The sequence below is a fragment of the Nannobrachium achirus genome (genome assembly GCF_963921795.1).
Source record: "Nannobrachium achirus genome assembly, chromosome: 3".
Classification (NCBI taxonomy): domain Eukaryota; kingdom Metazoa; phylum Chordata; class Actinopteri; order Myctophiformes; family Myctophidae; genus Nannobrachium; species Nannobrachium achirus.
The window spans coordinates 48,643,722-48,663,946 of record NC_137812.1 but is presented as its reverse complement, the minus strand read 5'-3'; the positions used below and the strand labels follow the sequence as shown (position 1 = coordinate 48,663,946).

The window sequence follows — 20,225 nt, the reverse complement described above, 5'->3', positions numbered from 1 at the left end:
TTCGGCACGCTACTAGTCCCACAGTTTTGCCACCACACACTCGCGCCATATGTCAAATCGACAGGCTTACTCGGGAATCGTGGGCTAGTAACTTGCTAAGAGAAAGGTTCAATAGTTTAATTGATATTAATTTATTAGTGAATTAATTTTCCCCATTGACTTATAATGGGAATCGCAAAAACTCACATTCAATTATTTGTCTCTCGCAAACCATAGGGGCTAGAGTTTCAAGACTTGGAGAGGAGGTTCATAATGATTTCAAGGATTAAATAAAAAATAATTGTGTCATTTGGCCGCATGGTGGCGCCATAACACCCCACTTTACGTTTTGGCCTGTAACTCTTGAACCGTAGGTCGGAAAATTAAAAATATTTTTTCCCTGGATTCCTTGGGTCATGACGCATCTCCCCATATAGGCCACGCCCATTTGCGCCATGATAGATTTTCCGCCATCTTGAATTTTCTCCAAAACACACTTTTTGCTCCTTTTCCTACATATTTTCTTCAAATGTCACAAAAATCGGTACACATGATCCCCACACACACACACACACACACACACACACACACACACACACACACACACACACACACACACACACACACACACACACACACACACACACACACACACACACACACACACACACACACACACACACACACACACACACACACACACACACACACACACACGGGTGTGATTTTTTTTAATATATTCTGTTACTACTTAAAGGAGTGGCGACAACGGCCGAAATTTCGTGGATAGTGAATATTAGTAGGCCTATTATGGGTCTTATATTGCTTCAGTTATAAAATCAAATACTGTACACCTACTTCTGGCGTTTTAATTGCTGAAATTGTACCCATCCTTTTCCAATAAGCAAGTATAATAAAATTATCAAAATCAGAGTTCCATATGCCTCCCCAAAAATCTCCTGAATTCTGACTGTCTAATGTTGGCAACCCTGGTCACTGAGTTAAATTATTATATTATTACTGAGTGAACGGGACTCAAGTCAGGAGAGGAGAAGGGATACGCGGTGTATTGATGAGCGTGTAGAACGTAAAAACGCTCGGTACACCAGCTGTTGTAAATCACAGATGATTAGTGGATTCTCCTCTTTGAAAACGGGCTGACTAAATGACTTTATGACTGTCAGCTTCATTCTGTCTCACAGGCAGAAGGAACAGGACAATAGCCTTAGCATTTAGCTAGGCTAGCTAATTCCTCATGGTTGAGGAAAATCAACAAACATCGATTATGTCACATCCCCGCATCAATGCAGAATCGCGCACGGCCGCATCGTGAATTGTCTTAATCTAAAACTTTTTAAGAAGTCCACTCCACAGCCCACAAGCACAACTCCACTACACGCCAAATATGTTTACTTGTATGCTCTCGTCTGTGCTCACTCACAGACAGTGTGATGATGTGAGAGCGCAAGGGAGGGCAGTTGATGTGACGGAAGGCTAGGGAAAAGGAGCGCTTGTTTTGTTAAAAAACAAAACTACCCTCTTCCGCATCCACATACATCACCACAGTAATGACAAAACGGGCGGAGCCGAGAACAACAAGCAAGCTCCTCTTCCCACTGACTGCTGCTCGCTTCAGCCTTTTAGCGGTCTCTCATCGTCTAATATTAATAAATCAAATAAACGAATCAAATGAATACATGAATGAAAACTTTGATTAAACTTCGCGAATGTGGTCGCACCAAATATATTTTTTGTAAGACGTTTTTGATCGACTCGGTCGGATTTTGACTTAATTTTATTATTCTTTTTATTTTCACTCCAAATGCCAATAAAATCATCTGGGTCGCACGTATTTAATAGGGTCAGTCGCCAACCGGAAACCAAAGTTTATTTTTGTTAGCCCTAATATATGTCTGATCTGTCCACTCTCTGGATACAATATATCGTCACTGTCGGACAGAAACCTTGTATCTCACAAGTTTCAAATTTGTATGTTTTTTCACCAAGTAAAAGCCCTGCTTCATCGTACAAGGCTTTTGCACAAAAGCAGTGAAAACAGCCGATCTACAAGCACACAACGCCTCGCGGTGAGAGTGTGAGGCGTTGTATTTAAGTAATAATAATGTAGTTAGGAATTACATTTACATCTAAACCAGGGGTTCCTCAAAGTTTTTTAAACCACAACCCCATATTATGAGGTAAATTATTTGGCGACCCCAGCCCCCCCCCCCCCCCATCTCCCCTACCATAACAATACTGTTACGAGAAACACAGAATTTCTTGACCCGACGTTACGTTTTTCTCCATCGCGGAGCTGTAAATTTAATTCCGCAAGGGTACAGATCTAACCACATGGATCTGGTACCCTCCTCTCCCGAAGTAAAAAAAAAAACACCTGCTCAAATTGACATAATTCCCAAGTAAATCGTTTATGAACGAGTGTGTGTTTGTGAAGAGTCAAGGCGTCCTCTTCACGTTGGTTGCAATGACCTTCCTTTTTTCTCTTTTTTTTTTTGTTTCTAGATAAAAATATATTTCTTCTTTTTTTGGTTTCCAATTCACGACCCCAAGGGCACCTTCCCGCGACCCCACTTTGGGTCACAAACTCACAACCCATAGTTTGAGAATCGCTGATCTAAACTATTGTTGAAGGTGCCGTTACTATTGCCAGACAGTTCTGGAGTCAAAAGAAGAAGAAAAAAAAATGTTTGGACTACAGGCACACAACTGAATGTTTGGCATTCCAGTAGCATTTCTCTGCATTGTTAACCATTGTTCTCACAATCTGCTTGTCTAGCCGCAAGCAAAAATGTTGCTCAACATTAAAACTGGGAAAGCATCTGTCATTTTAGATTTGTGTCTATTCAAAAATAGCAGATGTACAAGCTCATTATTAGCGTGTCACTTTGTGCTGCACTGGGAGCTTGTACATTTGCCATTTTATACGGACAGATACACACATACACACACGCTGCGCTATGGAGACGGTGTGAGTGACCACCGCTCAAAAAGGGAGAAAGGGCAGAGAAACATACAAGGACGCAACCTGCAGAGATCCTCCCTCTTCCAAAGACCAGTGACTATAATGGTTAGGGTTAGGGTGATACATGCCTAACGTGTTGCACACATTAAGGTTTTGTCAGACTACCCATTGTGGATTCAGTGATGCAATTGTACACATACATTTTAATTTAAAAAAAGTAAGTCGTTGGTAAGAGGTTAAAGTACCCGGAAAATAAATAAATACATTTTATTTCTGCATTTTGGGACTTGGTGAGCAAGGTGAATTTTTCAGGGCAAACATTATGCAGCCTATGTGCCCAGGCCTTTAAGGGGACAGTGAGGAGAGAGGAGCAGAGCTGCCAACTAGTACCAACACATTTTCATTATGGATGGCCCTTGCAGTGTTATTTCACAACACAACACACCTCCTCTATCTCAGACCGAAGGATGGACTTGTGTGGAAAGCTGGCCATCTGCCAACAGTCTGTATGCAGCGCACTGCAGGGATGTTCAGACTGTAAAGTGCTGGTATGCCATGTAGTGTAGACTAGGGCCAGAGGGCATTTAAGCCACCCGACAGTGTCAGTGCAACAAACTGAGCTGTTTGGGAACACACTCTCCAATGGTTGGTGATGGGAGGTGCAGAGAGATATGTTCTTTATGCCATGATAACAACTGTACATACAGTATGGCCTCCTTATGAAATCAATCAATACACTAATAATCTGCATCAAAACACATGCATCTCCTGAACAGTCAGGTGTCAGTAAGTAGCCTCGGAGCCAACGGTTGCCGAGCCATGTGGCCCAAAGGTCACCAGCCTTTCTCCTGTTTCCTTAGCACGAGGCAGCGTGAAGTACACCCCCCTAGACAACATGCTTTTGCCTTGCAAGTGACACAATTAAACGTTTGGACCTTTTCGAATGGTCCGGTTTGGTCTGATGAAGCAGTGAAAATAGACGATCTACAAGCTGTTTTCACTACTTTTGTGCGACGGCCTTGTGTGATGAAGCAGTGCTTTACTTTAAGAAGAAATGTACACATTTGAAACTTGGTGATACGAGGTTTCTGCCCGACAGTGACGATACTGTAACATGGCAGGGCGGGGCTGAAGGGGAAATTATCCCCTTGACCCCAGTCGATGCTGGTGCCATTATGACCTGAATTTGATGGGAACAGACCCCGCCTCCTCAAACTGGAGACGGAGGAGAGGGGGCAGCCTTGGCAGACTGCCGAGCCCACCTTCCCATCTGCTCTCAGTGGCATGTCAACCATTTCCTGAAGCAGAGGGAGAGGTGAAGGGTCACTGGCTGCTGGGGATTCCTCACCTCAGAGGCAGCATCATAGGCTTGGGGGGGGGGGGGGGGGGTTATACTGTAGGCAGGAGTGGGTCCTGAGGTTGATGCTGGGCTTGCTGGCCAGGGCAGGGCAGACAAGTACAGGGGAAACAGGTGAGTTTGTGTGTTCATGTCTGTAGACAAATAGATGTGTGTTCAAATTGTCAAACATACAGTAACAATACACACACTTGATACTTTTATAGATCTACTAATTGTGTGTGTGTGTGTGTGTGTGTGTGTGTGTGTGTGTGTGTGTGTGTATGTAAATGGTGCATATATAGCGCCTTTATCCAAATCACTTTACAATGTGTGTTACATTCACACACCGATGATGGAGGGAACCATGCAAGGCAGCAACCTGCTCATCAGGAGCAGCCAGTGGTTCGTTCAGTGACTTGCTCCAGGACAATTCGGCAGTTAACACAGGGGGAGCCGGGATTGAACCGAGAACCTTTCTATTCCTAAGCAGCCGCTCTACCTCCTGAGCCACTGTCGTCCCCGTGAGTGTGTGTGTGTTGGGTTCATCAAGTAACGACAAACATTTTTCTTGGTTGTGTCTTTCTACCGGTGTATGACCAACTCCTCTCTGTCCAACACACTCCATCTCTCCTCATTCCTTCTTTCCTCCACTCAGCTCTCCCCAAGGCCACTCCATCATCCGCCCTCTCTGCCTCTGCTTTCATTTGCCTCTGCCTCTCTCTGTGGTTGTGGGAACTGCCAGTGGGCCCTTTGGGTCCTTTAGGGTGATTACTCCCTGGACCAACAGCCTTTCGACAGAGCTCAACACGGAGGACATTCACGACACCCCCACCGGCCCCCAGTGAAAACACTGCTTCCTTCCATTCAGTCAAGCACAGAGTGCTTCAGTGGAGGTGAGACGATTAGGGCTTGTCTTACATTATTGCCCCCTAACCCTGAATAAATATTTTTTGCAAGATATGAACATGAAGATGGGAAACAATCACAATATTTCTTTTTTTTTTGCCCAAATATATTTTGGGGGAATGGGGGATGGATAAATAAACCCCCCAGTGGTGTTAAAACTGGATGAGTATTATTTTCTAAAATCCTATAACTTTGATGAAAGTCTGGCCCGAGCAGGGAGTGTGGAATGTGTACAGTCCCAGGGTATTGTAGAGGCACTGTGCGCTTGCTAAACGGGCCATAGTGGTTTATAGCTGGGTGTTGGTGCACACGGAAAAGGGGAGGCTGATTCTGCATTCCTCACACGCTTATCATAGCAGCTCCACGCAAAGCAGTGCCAGAGACTGAAACCAAAACCTACAGCACGGTGCCACTTGGGAGTCGCAGTGCGTTTCTCTTCTCCTGTTTATTATATGGTATGGAACTGAAGGTTTACGTGGCTACACTTTTGGTGCAAACAGACGCTTCCCCTACATGAGCAGTCCCACTGGGATTTTGCAGGACCTTTTTGACATTATTTTGGCTCACAAAAGACTGACTTCACAGTGGCTTCTTCAGCAATTCAGATGTAAAATGCATGAATCACAGGCCTACCATTTAATATTGCTTGGTAAATCCCAGTGCAAGCATGCATAAAATAGTGGGAATATAGAATTATTAAGTCATTGTGCTTTAAAAGCTCAAAACCACTAATTTGAGTTGAAATCAGCTTGACAACTCAAATAGGTACAGTACATTTACCATCTTACACCTGCAAAGCAAAAGAGACAGGGAACTAACGTGCAGGACAGAATTGTCATGACCACGGTCTCTGTCGGTGTTCAGTGTGCCTTTCCAGTTTGACCCCCGAGTTGACAGGGCCCCTCCCTTCCCTTTTCCACATTCCCCTGTTGCCACGTCTGTGAGGGTTACGTTCATTTTCTAATAAAGTCTATTTGAGTTACCTCCTTGGTTTCCTGAGTTTGTGTTCTGCACGTGAGCCGTACATTTATGTTTGCGGTGTTGTGACAAGAATGCTGTTAATGATGACAGAAGGCTAAAAGCCAGGTTGCCTCTTAGTTGTCCTACAGTGATGCACACCCCCATTGTGTTGCGAGTGACTTACAGATGATATTAACGACTTACAGATCATAATGTTGGTTCCACTTGGGGTCCAGCGTGTTCCTCACAGTGTCCGTGGAGTGGCATTGTCCAGAGCCGTCCACCACCACTTTGGCAAATGGATCTGGCAGTCCTGTGAAGCCAAAATAAGGAGGAGCAGAGACAAAGGAATGGCTTTTTAGATGACTATCTATCCGAACCTGATAGCATCACAGGCAAACAAAAATGGAGAACACTGTGACTGTCTTAGGTAGTGGGTCAAAGGATCCATGGATTGTCATTTGAATGAGTCCCAGGTAAAAACTTTTTTTTTTTTACAAATTCTATCTGTTATGGCCATAATTATGGTTATATTCATGTATGTTGAAAAAGTATCATCATCATGCCATAGTAGCAATCCACAAAATTCAAGTAGTCAGAATGCCTTTACACAAGACAGTAAGCATGATTGGTCCATGCCTTAACTATGTGCAACAGTTAAGGTGTGTTACCCTTTTCGGACAGAATTCTATGCATGTTTGAGTACCCGTTGTACCCGTCTGTCTGTCTGTCTGTCTGTCTGTCTGTCTGTCTACTCAATATGGACGTCATATTGATAACATCAGGGTACTAAATAGATGGGGATTTGCATAACTTAAAGATATTATTATTTTTATTCGCTGATCCGACCGATCCCACTCAGCACTGCACTCCCACGGATCCACACGCCAAGTTTGAAGTTGATCGGTTGGCCAATTCTTGAGATATGCAAGGGGGCACAGAAAGACACAAAGATTCCACACATTTATATATAGATATAGACTAGGCTCGTTGGGAACAATGCCAGTTGGTAACATCATATGCCCTCCGGTTATGCATTGTACACATTGTCAGAGTGGTACTTAGTGCACTGCCCATTATCATTGTACTTGGAGGACATAGACTGTCCTCCAAGTACAATGATGTCAGTACTATGACTTCATATCGTAATGAGGTCTGCATAATTTATAGAGATTTCTTGAGAACCTCTGTTCTGACCATATATGGGGATTTGCGTATTTATACCGCTGATACAGCCAACATCACAACACTTTTTGTTATAGTAGAATACAGATTGATGATTTCAAATGTTACCTGGGGGGCGGCATAGCTCAGGGGTAGAGAAACCGTTATTAGACCACGAAGGGTTCCCGAAGGGTTCCCAGTTCGAATCCGGGCTCCCCCTGAGTTAATGTCGAAGGGTCCTTGGGCAAGACTCTGAACCCCACATTGCTCCTGGTGAGCAGGTTGGTGCCTTGCATGGTTTCCTCTGCCACCGGTGTATGAATGTGTGCGTGAATGGGTGAATGTAATGCACAATCTCTGTAAAAGCGCTTTGGATAAAAGCGCTATATAAATGCACCATTTACCATTTTACCTGGTGGTGTGGAGAGGAATACTAGAATCAACCAATACAGTCATGTCGAAGTGGCATGCAAACGTTGCCAGTGAAATGTTATTTACAGTCCGAATTATTTACATAACATGGAGAGGAAATGACAAGCACTGCTGCTATCTGCCGAGTGGCTCCAAGGCATGTCTTTCCACAGTGTCTTATTCAAAGGGAAATCTGATAAGGGATGCTATTTAGTCTGTGTCTCATAGTAATGGCACGCTCAGTGTGTGTGTGTGTGTGTGTGTGTGTGTGTGTGTGTGTGTGTGTGTGTGTGTGTGTGTGTGTGTGTGTGAGAGAGAGAGAGTGTGTGTGTGTGCGCGCATGTGTGTTTGTTTAGAGATTGTGCCTCTGAGCACCGATACCTCACACTGGTCAAACCTGTTATGTCACATTTGCTCCGTTGGGACTTCCCTTGTTGGCTTTTTTTGTGTGCATGTATGTGGATGAGCTCATCCCCGTCACAGGAAGCAACTCTACAAACCCACGCTTCTTCGTAGTAATTACATCCTAGGATTCCAGGTAATGCCTGATTTATAGTTGGTCACACATTGTGTTGCGCACTGGAAATAGACGATATACAAGCTCGCAACACGTTGTGAGCTTGTAAATGTGCGACACTGACACGGAACTACAGTAAGTATACATCAGGCTTAAATGACCAACGGGGCTACAGGCTAAATAGGATGCAGTAGTTGCAATCCAATGTCTTTACTACAGCCATAACGATGGCAATTATGCCAAGGGCGTGTGCTGCTTTAGGTTAGGCCGTTGTGAAAGCTGTCTGGTTTGTGAAACACATCCATGCCTTCATTAAGATGAGTGACGGAGGAAGATCTTCTACCCTGATAGCGTGAATGGTGTGTGTGTGTGTGTGTGTGTGTGTGTGTGTGTGTGTGTGTGTGTGTGTGTGTGTGTGTGTGTGTGTGTGTGTGTGTGTGTGTGTGTGTGTGTGTGTGTGTGTGTGTGTGTGTGTGTGTGTGTGTGTGTGTGTGTGTGTGTGCGCGCGCGTGCGTTGCACCCAAATTAAATTAAAATTAGACGTTATTCATATCACTTCACCTACCTCCCTCTGGCAAAATTAGTACAATACATCTGCATCGCAGGATGCTGACTATGACTTGCCTTCTAGTCTAGACTATTCAGGTTAAGTGCGCTTCCAAAACTGGTTGTTGCCACTCAGACGTTGCTCTAGTCCTGACAAGCCCAAAAGGGTCATTAAGTGGAAATGCTACTTCAAAAGAAGAGCAATGAATAAAACTTTAGCTTAGACAGAACCACATACTGTACAGTATCTACGCAGTTCCATTCATATTCTATGGGTGCCTTGTTCTTCCTAAGTGGCACTTTTCTACTTAATTCACCCATTATGAGACTTTTGGCGGGCAGTGCACGTGACGGGTCTCCTGGTTGTGCATGTCAGACAGACAGACAGACAGACAGACAGCACCTTGGGGACATCATTTTGAGAGCCAGCACGCTGCCACTGCTGACAATGCCAGTTCTCTAATCCACGTGGGACCCAACACGGGACAGGAATAGTAAAAAAAAGGAAAAAGAGATTCCACTCACGGAAGAAGTCTTTCTTTGCCAGGTTCTTCGCACACAGGACTGGAAGAGAAGAGGAGGAGAGACAGATGTTAGAAAACAAGTTAAAAGCTGTGGACGTTAACAAGTTAACAAAAAAACGATGCAATCAATCCCATGCCATGAGGTGTTTGTAACGATTGTCATAAAAACATTCAAAATATATTTATGACGATGACGATATTCTATAATCTATATTCATAATGAATTTCAATAGTGTCTCTTAAAATGATGTTAATTGTCCCTGCGACTCTGGTGATGTAATATCACCTGAGCCTATTTATGCCTCCGGGTTAAAAGCCTGGCTGAGTATGCAAAAACTAAATACATTTTCCTTTCGGTCAGATATTTACTTACTCCTATTTTCAATTGGTCTACTGTGAGGTTTCATCCATTTTCCTTTAATGACATCACTTTTGGGTGGTGTGTGTCTACAACAGCATATAATAGTTCCAGTATTTATGAATGTATATCTAGTCCAGGGGTCTTCAACAGGGGGTCTGGGAAAATAGCAGCGAGCTTGTAGATGTGCTATTTTCGGAGAGTTGGTGTAGGAGTATAGAGCCAACGGTCAAGTTGACTACATTCTGAGGGTTTAAAAAGTCTGAAAATACACATTAATGTGAATCCAACATGTTAATACTAGAAAAAGAAAATGCGTGTCAAACAAGGCTACGAAGCTATACGAAAATATATGAAAAAGTTTAATCTGCAACACAATTTCACACAATATATGTAGTGGGGGTCACTGCGTCATCTCTCTCGCAGCTAAACGGTCATTGACCTGAAAAAGGTTAAAGACCGCTGATCTAATCCACAAGGTTTCCTCTCTGTAACCAATGCCCTGCCGCCCATACATCCCTCACGTCGCTCTGCCTTGGCTGTCCCATTATGAGAGCAGGAGGAAGAGCAGATATGCGCCGTTCGCCTTGTAAAATATTGAGCAGACAAGCATTCTTTCCTGTATGAAGCAAGTCCCCGAGGTGTGCATCACGGCCAACATGCGATGGCTTTCAACAGAGATGGACAGAAAGAAAAGAAAGCATGTGTTCCTCAGCTATATACCTCTCCTTCCCCCCTCTCCTCCTTTAAAATGTCACTCTCTTGTAATTGCCCCGGGTGGACTGAAGTGGGCCAAAGCATGCTTTGCAGCACTAGTCAGAGTCATAGTGTGGGACTAACTCTCCAGCACAGCTGGTTACGCCAGGGCTCCTAAGACGCCGTCACGTTGACGTCCGACTGGCTCTGATATTTCAATCAAAGATCAGACGAGGATATAATCAACTGTAGTGTTATGCCTAATTTATATTAATTTATGCTGTGTAAAGTGCCAGAAAAAAAATAGCAGATCTACAAGCTCACAACACGTCGCGTGGACGCGCGCATGACTCAGGACATGCTGTTTTGTGACTGTGAGCTTGTAGATTGGCTATTTTCGGTGAACCAGCGCCGCCACGATAATGTATAAAAATCTGTCTGTAGTGTTCAGTTCAGACTCAGTCACTCACTGCTGACCTGTTTTAGTAGGAAGAAATGAGAAAGGAGTTGTTTCCCAGCCTGTTGTGTTTATACATAATTTTATCAAAGTAAGAAGACCACTGTAATTACATTAAAAAAAATCAAACCTCGGTTTGAAGTGAAGCGGTGAACTTTTATTCTATGTATTCTAGAGCTATGAACTCTGTGATCTATACATTCATCCAATTCTGAATGAATGAATGATTTTATCTGGAGGGCCGAATTGTCATGTGAAGCTTGACCAATCCTCAAAGTATGGTCTCATTGGACATTTTTAATCATCCAATCATCAGACCGGGACGGACGTTACACACATATTCTGGATGTACGGGACAGATATGGACATGAACGGGACACACATGGGACACACACGGGACACACATGTACGGGACAGATAAAACCTGTTCATTCTGGACTGGAATGACCATATATGGACATGAACGGACACACATGCTATGATTTCCGGGACATCCAGTCACCCTTGTGAATGACATGAATGGATATCCAACAGCAGAAAGGCACGTATATACATTTAAATATGAAAAGCAATTACATTTAATCATAATGTATACATCACTGGACGTTGGGGACGGCGTAACATTTTTTAACCGGGGCGTTTTTTTGTTTTGTTTGGACGTCGTCACCGGAGCGTCCGACGTTGACGTCGGCAGTGGAGCACCCTTCATTGATTAAAACGGGAGCGTTCCCAGACGTTGACGCGATGCTCGACACGCTCGGTGCAGCCGGGGGGTTAAGGACAGTGAGAAGAGACGGACAGAGAAGGTGTGTGTGTGTGTGTGTGTGTGTGTGTGTGTGTGTCAGAGTGAGAGTGAAAGAGAGAGAGAGAGTGAGAGAGAGAAAAGAAAGTAGTAGACAGACTGGGGGGAGGAGAGGCAGGCAAGGGGAACAGCCCAGTTGTCCCGTCTCATCTCCTCACGCGTGTATGTGTCTACAGGAGAGGTTGAGGCCGATCGCCCCCCGCTACCCCCGCCTCCCCGTTTTTTGCTCCCAGACCACGCCCCCGACCGTCGCGATTGGCCGGCTGTACTCTGCTGTACTTCCTGGCCATGTCCTGTGTGTACTGTTGTTGTCGCGTCGCACTAGTGCTGTCACGCGTAGAAGGATGTTTGAGAGAGATGAGATTCAATTTATTGTCAGTGGACAGTACAAGTACAGTACAGTACAGTACAGCGAAAAGTATTTTCACATCTCATACGCGGAGACGTTGGAATACGCGGAGACGTTTGGACTTTTGTAAAAATGAAAATGCGCGTGATTTACAACGCAGCCGACCGACCGATGACAATATTGTTGTTGGACCGTCGCTAAATACCATCTAATGATGTAAAATTCGATTACTGTACCACGTGAATAGCGTGGCATTACTGCCCACAGAAAAGCAGAGTGTGACTGCAGGTTTGGGAAGAGAGGGAGAAAAACGTCTGGAGACTGATGCTCTAGACAATGAGATGAGATTCAATTTATTGTCAGTGTACAGTACAATGGATGGAATTCTGATGGCTCATATATCTCCCTTTCAGGTGGTGTAGAATTAGCATCAATATAACACCTCATTAATCATCTCTATGTATATACTAGGCTACCCATACGTTCAATTACAAGTCTTCTCTCCCAAGCTTGTCAAATAAAAAATGTAAATGCTTTATCTCTTGTGGTAGGCTATGGTGTGCAATTATTATTATTTTTTCCCCCACAGTCGGTCCTTCAATCATAATAATGATAATAATAACAAAATAACTCAAAATAGCCTGATTCCACGCTGGCTACTTCAGTCTCCAGACGCCCCCCCCCCTCTCTTCCCAAACATAATAATAATAATAACAATAATAAAATGAACTCAAAATAGTCTGATTCCACGCTGGCTACTTTAGACTAGAGCATCAGTCTCCAGACGTTTTTCCCCCTCTCCCTCTCTTCCCAAACCTGCAGTCACACTCTGCTTTTCTGTGGGCAGTAATGCCACGCTATTCACGTGGTACAGTAATCGAATTTTACATCATTAGATGGTATTTAGCGACGGTCCAACAACAATATTGTCATCGGTCGGTCGGCTGCGTTGTAAATCACGCGCATTTTCATTTTTACAAAAGTCCAAACGTCTCCGCGTATTCCAACGTCTCCGCGTATGAGATGTGAAAATACTTTTCGCTGTACTGTACTGTACTTGTACTGTCCACTGACAATAAATTGAATCTCATCTCTCTCAAACATCCTTCTACGCGTGACAGCACTAGTGCGACACGACAACAACAGTACACACAGGACATGGCCAGGAAGTACAGCAGAGTACAGCCGGCCAATCGCGACGGTCGGGGGCGTGGTCTGGGAGCAAAAAACGGGGAGGCGGGGGTAGCGGGGGGCGATCGGCCTCAACCTCTCCTGTAGACACATACACGCTCTCCTCACAGGCTGAGCAGGAGAGAAGAACTGATTCCGGGAGGGAGGGAGGGTGATGGGGGGGAGCAGTACAGAAGGAAGAGAGAGACGGGGGGAGGATAACAGGAGGATGAGGGGGAGAGATAGCAATGCGGAAGGAAATAGTTGAGTGGGAAGAAGCAAAGGCAGATCCAGACAGTCAATAAGGAGAGAGTGTGACCCCCCCTGAGCTCTCACTTCACCTCAGCCCTGTGTTCATCAAGATGAACACGGAAGAATGGTCAGAGATGGGTTATGTGAGGACAATATGCATGCATGCGACATGCGTGTAGATCTGCACACACATACACTGTGACACTTAAAAAAGAGAAGCCCTCTGCCTCCCAGCTGTCAGATGTTGCACACGTGACATAATGCATGGTACTGTAAGGCAGGGGTTTTCAAAGTGGGTGACGGGGCACCCTGGGGTGCCGCGACGGCAGTCCAGGGGTGCTGCAAGATAATTTGATAATATTTGAAATTTATTTGGACATTTAAAAATGTATTTAGTATCATTTTAAACTTGAAGTACAAAGTGATTTTCTAACTAAAATGGCTATTATCTTGTTTTTCTCGCAAAACATAATCGCTAAAATATGCTATTAATATGAGGTGCTGGGAGTGAAAATTAGTTATATAATGTAGGGGTGCCTCGGATGAAAAAAATATTTATAGGGGTGCCCCGAGCCAAAAAAGTTTGGGAACCCCTGCTGTAAGGAACACAAAAAGGAGAGTTCCTGGAGCAAAGGCCCACTAAGGAAAACAAATAAATAACTAGAAAAGGTTTCCGCCAGTTTAAGTAGATTATGGTGGGCCAGCATTGTATGAATTTATTGCACAGAGTCGGACACAATATTTTGATTTGCGAGAGTGCTGAAAATCTCTACGAGTAGTAGCAAAAAGTGTGTTTAGTTGGTAGAACATGACATATGGAAGACATTGTACATTGTTAGGCATGGACTGTGTGTAGTTGTGTGTATATGAGCTACTGATAAAGAGTTATTGTTGTGATTTGCATGATGTTTGGACAAAAAAAATAAAAAGGATTTAGCAAAAATCTGCCTCCTGGTGCGGCTATAACAGGCCAACGTGAAACATTTCTCGAGGCTGTGTATGTGCACAGTTTCGTTGCAATCGGGCCAAACGTGCTGGAGATTAGCTGTACACAGACGGACAGACACGCGGGCAGACACACACACGCACGCACAGACTGACGGAGGCGAAAACATAGTCTCGGCCACGCCTTCGGCCTGGCGGATACAATTAGGAGATGAGATGAGGTTTCCTGCTGTGCACCAGACTCAGACAGACAGACAGAGCAAGAGATCCTTTAGACAGGCTGGGGCCACCGCTGGGAATGCACCGATCCCCAAGACCAGCTCCCAACTCACAACTCTGGAATGCATTCAGTCACCCTCTGCCCTAGCGTGTGTGTGTGTGTGTGTGTGTGTGTGTGTGTGTGTGTGTGTGTGTGTGTGTGTGTGTGTGTGTGTGTGTGTGTGTGCGTGCGTGCGTGTATACAAGGGTTGAAAGCAGGCAGATACACAGTCCAAACCCAGATGCATAAACGCTCTCACTCGTTCTTTCAGACCCCCCCTGACACACACACTTTCCTCCCATCTTTCTGCTGCCTTTCCCAGCTCATTATTAATAGATGAGGCACAGGGCACAGGTGACGTGCAGATCTCTGTTCCCAGGCCTTTTCATATGCCTGGCTCACTGCATGACAGCCTACCTTTCTCACTGGATCCAAAACTCAAAAGGACTTTCACAGACATACTGTACAGTAGTTGTGAGGCTAAAAGAAAAGCTTGTGAAACGCTTCAAAATAAACGACCCTACGTAAATATAATACAGTCTGATTAAAACAAACCGATGACACTCAAGAGATTGTGCTTTCCCTTCATGCGCAGCGTAGGCTGGGCCGGGGCATGATGCTGAACCAGTGGGCATATCCTGTCTGACTCGTAGCACAGTGCCTGTGTACTTACTCTCCCATCCCTCCCAACAGCAGTGTGCTCTATATTAAGGCAGAGATACTGTATACAATTTTGTTCTAAAAATGCATTAAGTACATACACAGAGCTGGGGCGCCGGCTGGCCCAGCGGTCCAGGCACATAGGCTCTGATGCCTGACAGCGTGTCGCAGGTTCGAATCCCGATCCTGACAACCATTGCTGCTTACTACCCATCTCTCTCCTCATTTCCTGCCAGTCTACTAGCCTATTAATAAAGGCATAAATGCCCAAAAACTAAAACAGGTGAGATGGCATAGCATCCATGGACGGATGTGTCTATCTGAAAGTATGTTGTCTGACAACAAAGAAAGGGCGTTCTAATGTGTTTGTTCCTGCTCTGACAGTTTTGTGTACAAGATGAACTGTAGGAGTGAGGGCCAGTTGAGTTGTACATGTGGGAAATAAAATGTATTGTGGAGATCACTACAAAGGCAATGGCATAATTTCCAAACTAGGCTATTCAATAGAATATGAGTAAACTACAGTATATACATATACATTAAGGCAGGGCTTTTCAAAGTGGGTGACGGGGCACCCTGGGGTGGCGTGCCGGCAGCCCAGGGGTGCCGCGAGATCATTTGATAATATTTGGAATTTATTTGGACACCTGAAGAAATATTTAGTATCATTTTAAACTTGAAGTACAAACATATTTTCAGTCAGTTCTAACCAAAATGGTTATGTCAACGTTTTCCTCGCAACATAATCACTAAAATATCGTCACTGTCCGGCAGAAACCTCTGTCGCGCAAAACGAGTGAAAACAGCTGATCTACAAGCACAAAACGCCTTGTAGATCTGCTGTTTTCACTAGTTTAGTACATTTTATATTTTGATAAATTATATATTGATAAATACAAAACGAACGGTTTTGGACATACAAGGTTTCCACCCGACAACGACGATATGCTATAAATATAAGGTGCTGGAATGTCAAAATTATAATGTAGGCCAGTAGGGGTGCCTCGGATTAAAAAAATATTTATGGGGTGCCCTGGGACAAAAAAGTTTGGGAACCCCTGCATTAACTCATTTGCTGCCATTTAACAATACCTTCGTACTCCAATCCTGCCAAACTGTCTCCATAGACTTCCATGTAATTCATAGTGCACGGATCATGCACACCCATGCCTAGATAATGCACCACGTGTGTCCACATTGCTCACAGCTTTCAAACAAAAGAATCCGAATGGAAATCCGTTCAGGCATTCATGAGATAGCAGCCACTATGTTTTACACTGTTGTGAGCTTGGAGGTCTGCTACCTGAGTTGTATGGGGGTTGTATGGGGGTTAAACAAGCAATTTCGCGATCGCTATCATGCCTACTAACGTTTTTGGGGTCCAAAAAAAAAAAAAAAAAAAAAAAAAAAATGATTTTTTTTTCTTTTTCAAAATGGCGGCCATTCTCGGGTTCCTCGGGCGTGGCAGGGAGGGACATCCCAAAATTCTCGGGTTCCTCGGGCTTGGCAGGGTATGAGTTAAGGTCATAATGTGATGTGACAGATTCTACAAAGTACATGGGAATGATGAACAAATCAGACGGAATCCCAACACGGAGAACAGAAAATCCCTAACCAAATTGCAGTGCTGGCTGGGTGAAAACAAACAATCTGCTCATCAGGGTAAATTATACAGCCAAAGCCGACAGCCTGGGCGCTGCATCTAGGCAGCCAGAAAAGCCTCCTGTAATGGTGACATTGAAGAAGCTTTAGACATCAGCTGTAGATTAAACAACTGGATGTGGACATTTTTATTTAATTTTTCTGAAACTCCTTCTTTTGTTTGTTTGATAGAAATACTACTGAGAATCATTGTTATTTATCAATATTAAGCCTGTATTTGGCAATGCCCATATATGGATGCTTCATATGGCCAAGACAGAATTCATTTGCAAATCAAGACTGCTGATTATCATCACCTCGATATCCATAAATGAAAATCACAACACTGAACTCATCAAACCCCGTATATCCATACATGGCGACGACTGGATCATCACTTAGATCTCCATATATGGAGATGATGCCCATCAATATTAAGCCCAGATCTGGGAATGTCCATATATGAACATATTGTGTCAGTCTAACCAGTGTGGTTGACGCAACACAAGCCACACTTGCAAATTAATTACGTCCTTGTCCCTTTTATGCCAATGATCCCTGTCCCGATGTCATCTATCTATTAGGGAAATCTACGTCTGCGTCCGCGCTGACGTCATCCAATGGGAAAACCCTTGAGAAAACACATGGTGACATCATCCAATGGGAAAACCCTTGAAATAACACACAGTGTTACCGTCTGCGACTCTGCGTGTCTGTCTCTGTGTGTGTGTGTTGTGAGTGAGTGAGTGAGTGAGTGAGTGAGTGAGTGAGTGAGTGAGTGAGTGAGTGAGTGAGTGAGTGAGTGAGTGAGTGAGTGAGTGAGTGTGTGTGTGTGTGTGTGTGTGTGTGTGTGTGTGTGTGTGTGTGCGAAAAAGAGGTCGGAACCAGTCATATATATTGTAGGATTCCTCCTACCGTAAAACTTTAAGGGATGAAGGGTAGGTGAAAGCTGTTGGGAAAGCATTCCCATTTCTCCATACTGCAGTTTTAATAGTGAAGACCATTATCATCCCTGGACTGCAAGCAGCAGTTTTTTGGATTGTAATTTGGGTTATTTATTGTTCGATAATTTTGTATAAAAAAAGTAGACTCGGCGGCTCCATCTTAACTATACAAAATTCTGTTTCCCTGGGAAACTATGTTTATTTGTATTATTTTTTTTTGCTCTAGTGGGCCACCACTGCTGAACTGAGGTAACGGTGCTAAGTAGCGGTTAGGCTGAGCACTGAGGGAGCCTTGGTTCTCCAGTTACTCAGCTACGCTAATGGAGATTAAGGGATTAACCTGCACACTGCTTCACTGTCTCAGCCACCAGCACCACCAGCATTGAGGTAAAAGCCTCTTTCATCGTTATCAATGACCTCTCACAGACTCTGTTGCTGGGTAGAGCAGCCTGCCGCTGCTGATGAATGGATGCAAGGCAGCAATGAAGCAATGGACAGAGCAAAGGGATGCTAGTGATAATCTAGGAGCCTGAATGAAATAAATGCAGAAAGGATTGGAACAAACAACACAGTTGATAAACTGTATGAGTTCTGCAGGTGCAGAGTTGCATCAAAACAAATACCTTGGCTTGAGCAAAGTTTGTGCGCGGTGCGTTGCCGGCTTTTAACGAGCTGCTAATGGAAGCAATGTGTTGTCATAGCAGGCTTTCCCTGTTCCGCTTGTTCATTTGCTTACAAAAAAACACCATCTGGTGAATAAGTGAAGAAAGAACTGACTAGATCAAAAAGTGATAATAAGCCATGCACACTCAAATGTACAGTGCAAATGACAATGTTCATTACAAATGCTCCAGGCCTTAGCTGGTTTGTGTGATTGTGTGTGTGTGTGTGTGTGTGTGTGTGTGTGTGTGTGTGTGTGTGTGTGTGTGTGTGTGCGGCGCGCACGCATGTGCATGTGCATGTGTGCGTGCGTGCGTGCGTGGTGTGTGTGTGAGAGAGATAACAGAGAAGAGGGAAGGTAGAGATTAGGAGTGGAGGAAGACACTCCTGTCTTCAACGATGGTTAACTCTGGGCTGCATGCAGTGAGTTCCCTTTCTACACATCATGTGCAATACAGATGGATCGTTGAACCTCTCATTCCTGAAACCCAGACAGACATCAGGTCTCGCTGGCTGCGGTTATATGGACAAATATTTATTCATTCAGAATGAACTCATTCCGAACAGAGATTCATACCCAACTGTTTACATGGAACCTGAATAAAATTATATTCTGATTCAAATGGCAATGCACCACCCCTCCAAACCGAATGGAATTCCATTCTGAGGTGTTTACATGAGCATTTTTATTCTGAATGAGCAGTCATTCTGAGAGGGGGGCAAGCACGCTCCCACAACTGATGGCAAATGCTGTATTAACATTAACATTATTGTATAAGAAAATTTAAATAAATAAAAGTCAGCACATATATTGGCTGATGACCTGTATGAATTTAATCACGTACGTTGGAATTCCTATTTTCTGGCCATGGTAAAATAAAATGCGCTGTTAATGTTTTGTTATAAAGGAAGGTTTAGGGTCTAGCGATATTGAAGCGCTGCCAAGAAGATAACAGTGGTTAGCAGAGGGTCATCTATAACTTGAGTGTTAAGCAGTATTGCGAATCCCAACTTTAACAATTAGTGGACACAACGTGTAAGCATATAAGATAAATGGGTGAATGATTAACAGAGCAACAGCTGACGACAAGTGTTCGGTTCATGTTACAGTACCTAAGCCTCCCGGGAAGGGGATTCCTCTAAGGCAGTCGGCAGACAGGCACGATCACTGCTGTTGACCAAATGGATGGTAATCCACTTCTGAGCTTTTGGAGTAACGGCATGCATTGTAAACTGTAGGACATTTAGAGTTGTCCTTTCTAGTAAAACTATAATTGAATCAACGAACACCGAAATAATGAACCCTGGGTAAATACTACTTTCAGATTTTTTTAATTCTCAACAATATAATTGGGGTGTAACTAAGATCCTTTTGCTTTGAGTGCATCTTTAATCAATTGACCAAAATAGGCACAGTCCAACTAACAATAAGGTATGTTCAACAACAGGGGTACCTCAATGGTGTGCAGAGGCATCATACTGTGCTGGGAGACAAGTCCAGTCCAGATGTGCCTTGGGATCTTGTGATAACCAGTTTATTATTGCAATATATACAAGATATATATAATACTATAGGCTATATGAGTACTTTTGTGCACACTAACAGATGCAAATGATATACCCAATGGATTAGGATGGATGACTAGATAGATAGAAACCCTAACCCTATACATTTCTTTACTTTTATGACATTAGCAACAAAC

At 43.9% G+C, this 20,225-nt stretch overlaps 1 protein-coding gene across 1 annotated transcript in view; it reads right to left on the bottom strand.

The window, feature by feature from the left end:
* The window catches only part of LOC308281630 (E3 ubiquitin-protein ligase SMURF2-like), a 114,024-nt gene that overhangs the window by 60,998 nt on the left and 32,801 nt on the right, over positions 1–20,225 (bottom strand). Inside the window, exons 2-3 of the mRNA XM_080721859.1 lie at positions 9,331–9,369; positions 6,372–6,480 (exon numbers count right to left, since the gene is read on the bottom strand). Coding sequence (XP_080577985.1) covers positions 6,372–6,480; positions 9,331–9,369 — 148 coding nt within the window. The remainder of the gene's footprint in view (positions 1–6,371; positions 6,481–9,330; positions 9,370–20,225) is intronic.